General features: G+C 35.2%; 1 protein-coding gene across 1 annotated transcript; it reads left to right on the top strand.

The window, feature by feature from the left end:
- Positions 1-1,414: 1,414 nt before the first annotated feature.
- tmtops3b (teleost multiple tissue opsin 3b) lies at positions 1,415-6,896 on the top strand. Its single transcript, XM_077241995.1, has 4 exons — positions 1,415-1,909; positions 5,188-5,516; positions 6,311-6,541; positions 6,623-6,896. Exons 1-4 carry the CDS (start codon positions 1,558-1,560, stop codon positions 6,851-6,853), a joined length of 1,143 nt encoding a protein of 380 aa, XP_077098110.1. The 5' UTR covers positions 1,415-1,557; the 3' UTR covers positions 6,854-6,896.
- Positions 6,897-7,517: the final 621 nt, after the last annotated feature.

The raw sequence follows: 7,517 nt of genomic DNA, 5'->3' as shown, positions 1-7,517 counted from the left end.
ACTGTTAGCAGTAATCTCAACTATAGGAAGCTCAGTTTTTTTTAGTAAGCATGCAACATTTGTAACCCATTTTACTAGCATAATATGACGTAAGTACAAATGAAACAGGATTCAATCTGCAGGCCAGAATGTAAATTTAAGCAATGGAAATTAGATTTAGAAAGTAGATTAGTTTAATTTTGACTGAACAATGTGGAAAGCAATGCTCGTCTCACATCAAAAATGGGTACATTATAGTGGACCAGATGGTGGAACCTTTTATTTCGACATGCTCTTTATTCGATTATTGATGCCTTGGCACATTTTAAGTTCTCTCCCATCTGCCCTAATGTTCCTGCTCTCTTATGAAGTAAATAAATTAGGCTGATGCCTAACCAAGAGGACAACAGGGGCACATTAAATCTAAATCAGTCATGTAACATTCAACACATTTGAGAAACAACCGAGAAAAACTGCAGACTCATTTTGTTGCAGTTTACTGAATTACAGACTGACTGTTAAACTGTTTAATTCAGGAAATGACCAGTGCAGTTAAAATAGTTTTTCCTCTATGGACTATGAAACTAAATATCCCAATGACTAGACAAAGTCTGAAACCTTTAGAGATGTGAGACATTCTCATATATGTCAGTCCTTATTAATAGTTCCCTTTTTAGACAGGTGCCATGCACAGGTATTGTGGCAAGCCGTCTTTACTTTTATTTCTTTAAACTAACTAGAATATTTTTATACTACTAGTAGTATTTATTTTTTAAATGATTTATAAAATGCAGTAGTAAATTGTGTATTTTTCAGTTTCAACAAATAAAACAAAATATTCCAAAAGTTACTATATGACCAGTATCTACTCCAAATGAATAGCCTATTGAACACTGCAGGTATTTATGACACTATATATCCCATTTGTTACTAGTCACATTTCTTTATTTCACTAATTACATTTGCCTTTTTACTTGTTGTGTGTAATGATTGAATGGCTGCCTATAGTTCAACTGCAAATCTTACTACACTGTTAAAAAGAAAAAAGTATGTAAAAATAGGGCATGTAGGCTACTATATAAATATGAAGGATTTTTTTTAAACAGGCGTTTTACCTGTATTTTGAATTACGCATTTCATCGTGTTGTATTTTAGGGTTAACAGACATTTCTGTAAAATTACGGGATGATGTCCTGGCAGAAAATTAGGCATAAAAGGCTACATTTTCCGTTTCTATTTTTTATAGTGTATAATTTAATTGTGAAATTCAACAATAAAAGGCCTGGTCACTACTGGATTTCTTAACAATAATTAAAAGTATATACTAGTGACAAAAAATGTATTTGTTTTAAGGAATAAATGGCTTGCCATAGCCTACTTTAAGGATACGCGCGCTTGAGTGGCGTTTGCCGATAGCTGATAGATTAAATTTTCTCCTGAGGAGGGGGGCACTAGAGGGGCGATAATGAACGAGATCTGTGGGTCTACGGGGTATTTAAACAGTCTGAGAGTGCAACTAAATTTCCCATTCTTAAGCTTCTCCATTCCATCATACAGGTGTGCTCTGTCCAGTCTATTATGGTTACTGTCCGGTATATGCTCCTCAGAGAGTCCTCGGAGAACGGCAGCCAGCTGGACACACCGACTCCAGATCAGCCCGGGTTCAGCCGCACGGGACACACTTTAGTGGCAGTGTGTTTGGGAATAATCTTCGTTTTTGGTTTCCTAAATAACTTTCTTGTGCTTTTGGTCTTCGCCCGTTTTCATGTCCTGAGGACTCCTATCAATTTGATACTGCTGAACATCTGTGTGAGCGACATGCTTGTTTGTATTTTTGGCACACCTTTAAGTTTCGCCGCGTCTGTTTACGGCCGGTGGCTGACGGGAGTTCACGGCTGCAGGTGGTATGGTTTTGCTAATGCAATGTTCGGTAAGACTGAGATTTAATTAACAAGTATATTCTACTGATAATAAAAAAATATTAACCTATCTTTAACTGCACTTTCTCACATTTAAAATATGCAACATTACTGGTGTCGGTTCATTTAATGAAGCATGCGGTTCATATAATGCCGCGTTCTAGGCAACCTGTAACCCGTGTTTTTCCAACTCGTAACTGGGAGTTCATCGTTCCAGGCAACCTGTAACCCGTGTTTTTCCAACTCGTAACTGGGAGTTCATCGTTCCAGGCAACCTGTAACCCGTGTTTTTCCAACTCGTAACTGGGAGTTCATCGTTCCAGGCAACCTGTAACCCGTGTTTTTCCAACCTTATACCCGTGAAAATGCACTGGAACGTCAGTCAAACCCGTGACTTCCCACCCGTGAACTCGTACTAGATCGATGTAGGCTACTCCCAGTTACGAGTTGGAAAAACACGGGTTACAGGTTGCCTGCAACGCGGCATAAGTCAGATTGGTTAATTATCACAAATAATTGGTTGATTGGAGTTTGCATCATTGATTGTTGTTATTATCCTGTTTATTATACTGTGGAGTTGTTTTAAAACCGTATTTTAGCCTATATATATATATATATATATATATATATATATATATATATAGGCCTATATTTATATGTAAAAAAAATATGAAAGGAATGGACCTTCACCCAAAAATGTAAAATTCTGTCATCATTTACTAACCCTAAAGTTGTTCCAAACCTCTATAAATGTCTCTCTTCTGCTGAACATAAAAGAGGATATTTTGAATTATGTTTGTAACTAAACAGTTGTGGGACACAATTGACTTCCATGGAATGAAAAAAACATTATTGAAGTCAATGGTGCCCCACTGTTTGGTTACCCATATTCTTCAAAATAATTTATTTTGCGTTCAGCAGAAGAAAGAAATTCATACAGGTTTGAAACAACATGAGGGCGAGTAAATTATGACTTTTGAATCATTTTTGGGTGAACTATTCCTTTAAGGTGTCTTGACATGATTACCCTTACGAAAAAGAAGTTTCATTTTATGAAGTATACTTAAGTAGCTAATGTTCAAGTGTATTTTTAAGTATAATTATGTAGTATTATACTAATATCAATATGTATTAGTAGTAAACTTGTAAGTGTGCTATTTTAATACCGCTTGGGACTAAATTGGCCCACTTTTAGTATATAAAAGTATATGTTTAAGTGTACTGTAAGTGTAACATTAGTAAACTTTAAGTGCACAACTAGTTCATAATTACGTTTCTCATTTTTACTGCAAGTGAACTTTTGGATATACTTGTTTACTATTGTAATACTTGTAGCAAATTTTTAGTTTATGAAAGTACACTTTGAAGTATACACAGTAAACTACTAGTTTAATAGTTTTATACTACAAGTTTTCTTTAAATAAACTTAACACTACTTGTAGTTTACTAATTATATATTATTTTTGCTCTTTTAGTGTACTCTCAGTAAACTACTAGTTTAGTAGTTTTATACTACAAGTTTTCTTTAAGTGAACCTAACATCATACTTGTAGTTTACTATTTATATATTATTTTTACAATTGCAGTAGGCCTATACTACTATGTTCAGGTTTTATTTTTTATAGGGTGAATACTGGTAAAGTGGGACACTTTCTGATAATTTATATTCTGCATACTTTTTTATTATGATCCAAATGTCTTAGCCACTCATATGATACTATTCTAAATAGCTTAAGAGCTCTACTATTCTATAAACAACAAAAAAAGACAGAAACATTAAACACAGGATGGATGACTCTTCCTCAAACAAACAATGACCCCAAACCACATTTGCAAACTGGGACACTTTAAACACATTCAATTGTTATTCAAGTGTAGGCCTTATAAATTATATACACAATCACAATATAAACAACAATATAAACAACAATAACAATAATATAAACATCACTTTTTTAAAGAAGGGGTGCAGGTACAGCAGATTCAACCCACCCCTCCCTTGCCTGCCCACAAAATCTATACTGGGTTTAATTTATTTCATACAAATTTAATTTTTAAAAACAGTAACCTTCATTGTTGAAATATCTAGCTAACTAACTAAATTTATGAGGGACATATACAAAGGGAACTCAATTCCTCCATTAGAATGACTTGAATGGCTGTCCCAGTTTGCCAGTAATACCATGTCCCAGTTTAACAATATGCTATTAGCAAACTGGGACAGTGTCAAAGTGACAAAACAGTGTCGTCGTCGACCCCCCCCCCCCCCCCCCCCAAGAAGATTAATATGAATGTGATTTTTAAAAATTCTGATTCACCATTACATCCTATAACAAAACAATTACAAATGATCCATGAGTTCTTTTATTTATATAACCTTAACATTATTTACCTCAGAATGCTGTCATTTTACTTGCCATCATGGATCACTGCAAGGTTGCTAAATATGATGTGCCACACCCCGAAATGATGTCATAGCCACATAATCTTTTCTTTTTTTATCTCATACTTGCTAATGATGTGTTGATTTTTAGTAATAAAAACATATCCATGTAAAGATAGAAATTATTAAGCTTAAATGTCCCACTTTACCTATTGTCCCACTTTACCAGTATTCACCCTAATTGAAAAATACCTTTAACTATACTTTAATTTTAAAAACATTTTATTAGCTTCATGCATCCTTTTTTATCCACACTTGAATGTTGGTAAGTTTCATAAAGAAAGGCAACATTTTAAACAAAAAAGTTCAGAAAATTGAATTTTTTACAAAATCAAAGTAGTAAACACAAGTACAAGCCTACTTAGAATACTTAATTATCCTTTTAAATATATCTCGATCAACAAGTATACGCCAAATTTAGACTTTTCTGTCAGTATAAGTCAAGTATACTTAAGTGCAATTTGAAGTATATTTCTGAGAAGTATATAAAAAGTAGACTGAAAGTATACTTTCTTATTTTTAGTTTAAAAGAAGTATACTAATAGCACACTTGAATAAACTTATTTTTCGTAAGGGTAGTCCGTGTTTTTAATTCACTAAAAAGTACCACTTCATAAGAGTCATTCGTAGATCCATGAATCAGATTACACTGATCGTACTGTATATTTATGTAAATGTTTTCTGTTCTGTTGTGAGATGGATACTAGATTTGTACATGGTTGAATAAAATATTTTTTATTGAATTTGGCAGCAACTATGGTTATCAAGGTAAATTAAGGTAAAAGAAACATTTAGTTGATAATCAAATAGGTCTAATTGAATTGTCTCATTATCCAACATCAACAGGTATTGTTTCACTGGTATCCCTCGCTGCACTGTCATACGAGCGTTACAGTACCATCCTCTGCTGCACAAAAGTGGATGTGTCTGACTATAGGAAGTCCTGGCTCTTCATCACAGGCTGCTGGCTGTACTCTCTCGCATGGACATCGCCACCACTCTTTGGCTGGAGCAATTACGGTCCAGAGGGTCCCGGCACCATCTGTTCAGTCCAGTGGAACCATCGCTCACCAGAAACGACTTCTTATGTCATCTGCCTCTTTGTATTTTGCCTGCTCCTGCCTCTTCTTCTCATGGTCTACTGCTACGGGAAGATCCTCATTGCTATTCATGGGGTGAGGGAAGAGTGAAAGAGGAAAAGGTTGAAAGAGAGAGAGTGGGACTGGAAGCAGTGATTTTGATAAAGAGCTCTCTTCGAGAGTTATCGATCTTTGTAGCCAAATGTTTGTTTGCCATAAATTACACATTTTTCATGCTACTGTCCAGAACCAAAGTCCTTTTCACAGGGTTAGTTCATCCAAAAATAAAATAATTGTGTCATCATTGACTTACTCTCATGTCATTCCAAAGACTTTTTAAACGAAACCTGAGAAGTTTCTGTCCCTCCAATGAAAGTCTACATAACCAAAACCTAAAAGATCCAAAAAGGCCATAAAGGCGTCGTAAAATAAATCAATTTAAATTGAATGGTTTAATCAAAGTATTATGAGGAGATATGATTGCTTTATATGATGAACAGATTTAATATAGGCTTTTATTCAAATATAAACAAACATACATGGAGTGCATCACATATTGTAAACAGGATCCTTATGGGTTTGGAATGACATGAGGGTTAGTAAATTATGTCAGAATTCTCAGTTGTGGGTGAACTATCCCTTTAAATGGCTATGCACAGCTGGATCAGATTTGAGTATTTTTGCAAGTTCTTGTAGGCCTTAACAAATGCAAATATATATATATATATTTGTTAATCAAAACAATAATGTAAAAAAATAAAATGCTTTAAATTCCATCAAACATTCTGGGTCATAGACACCATGTGGCGTTTCAAACCAGACGCAAATGTACAGCTTGATGCTGTTTTTCTTGAAAAGCAAACCTCAAAGCATGTCTCCTCACCCCACAGGTTGCTAAGATCAATCAGACAGCTGCGCAGAGGAGGGAAACACACGTGCTGGTGATGGTGGTTTCCATGGTGTCCTGTTATCTGCTCTGTTGGATGCCGTATGGGGTCATGGCATTGCTTGGCACATTCAGTGTTGGCATTGTCAGCCCCACAGCAAGTGTCGTGTCGTCCATACTAGCAAAGAGCAGCACTGTTTTGAATCCCATCATCTACGTTCTGTTCAATAATCAGGTATGTGTTTCTTATAGGTGTATTTGTTTCCTCATTATCCTTATAGACTTGTATTACTATGAATTCTGAATTCATTGCCAGTTCTACAGGTGCTTTATAGCTTTAGTAAGATGTGGTCCAGAGCCTCCAGCCCATCTCACCCTTCACACAGAAGAAGGTGGTGCTCAACAGGACTGCATCCCTATGGGGTCATATGGTGTTACTTCTCCACCTGATAGCCCAGACAAGTTTGGGACCCCCACAATGACCCAAAGGGCTTCACTACAGAGAGGTAATAAGACTTTGGATCCTGTGGTGCACTGTATTCCCTAAAAGTGCTGCATATAAAAGCACTATCCTTGCAAAACCATATTAAGAGACAACTCAATGTGTGTTTTATAAGAAATATATTATATCAAAGTTTGGTTTTTGTGCAATGTTGATATTATTTAATTTGTTTAAATTTGTTGTAAATGTTGATTGAAAGTATTGCCACCAGATGTCAGTATTTGTTCAAACGTGAAACAATGTAACTTGGGTTTGGCAGCTTCTAAAGGTCATGCCTATGGTGTGCAAAGGTATGCAAAAAATAGAAGTATTAGGATCTTTCGTTCATACTATATCTGAATCTTCTTTGAGTATATTGGTTTTTTTTCAAGAGTCGGTCAACTAAACTTTACCTATTTAATACAGGGATCGTGACTATAATCCAAGCAGTACCCATAATGTTACACCAAAGAGGTTTTTCTTACAGAATTCAACAGAGTATTTTAAGGTGGCAAATGACTTTAATCTAAAGGTCTGAATCTTTCATTTTATGTTCCATTGCTTTCAGTGACCACTTATCATCAACTTCTCATTGTTTTTATAGGGGACCTATTCTGCTTTTCCACTTTTTCAATTTAGCTATTGTGTAATGTTGCTGTTAGAGCATAAAAAAAGATCTGCAAGGTTACAAAGCTCCACTCCTAAGGGAGATATTTTATTTAACAGAATC

The sequence above is a fragment of the Siphateles boraxobius genome, unplaced genomic scaffold, assembly GCF_051911475.1.
Source record: "Siphateles boraxobius isolate OS27281-9 unplaced genomic scaffold, OSU_SipBor_1 25, whole genome shotgun sequence".
Taxonomy (NCBI): Eukaryota; Metazoa; Chordata; class Actinopteri; order Cypriniformes; family Leuciscidae; genus Siphateles; species Siphateles boraxobius.
This window is presented reverse-complemented; position numbering and strand designations above follow the sequence as displayed.

Coding starts and splice junctions, on each gene's coding strand:
- tmtops3b (XM_077241995.1), top strand. CDS start 1,558: ATGGTTACTGTCCGGTATATGCTCCTCAGAGAGTCCTCGGAGAACGGC. Junction 1,910..5,187: donor TTTTGCTAATGCAATGTTCG/GTAAGACTGAGA, acceptor CAACATCAACAG/GTATTGTTTCACTGGTATCC. Junction 6,542..6,622: donor ACGTTCTGTTCAATAATCAG/GTATGTGTTTCT, acceptor ATTCATTGCCAG/TTCTACAGGTGCTTTATAGC.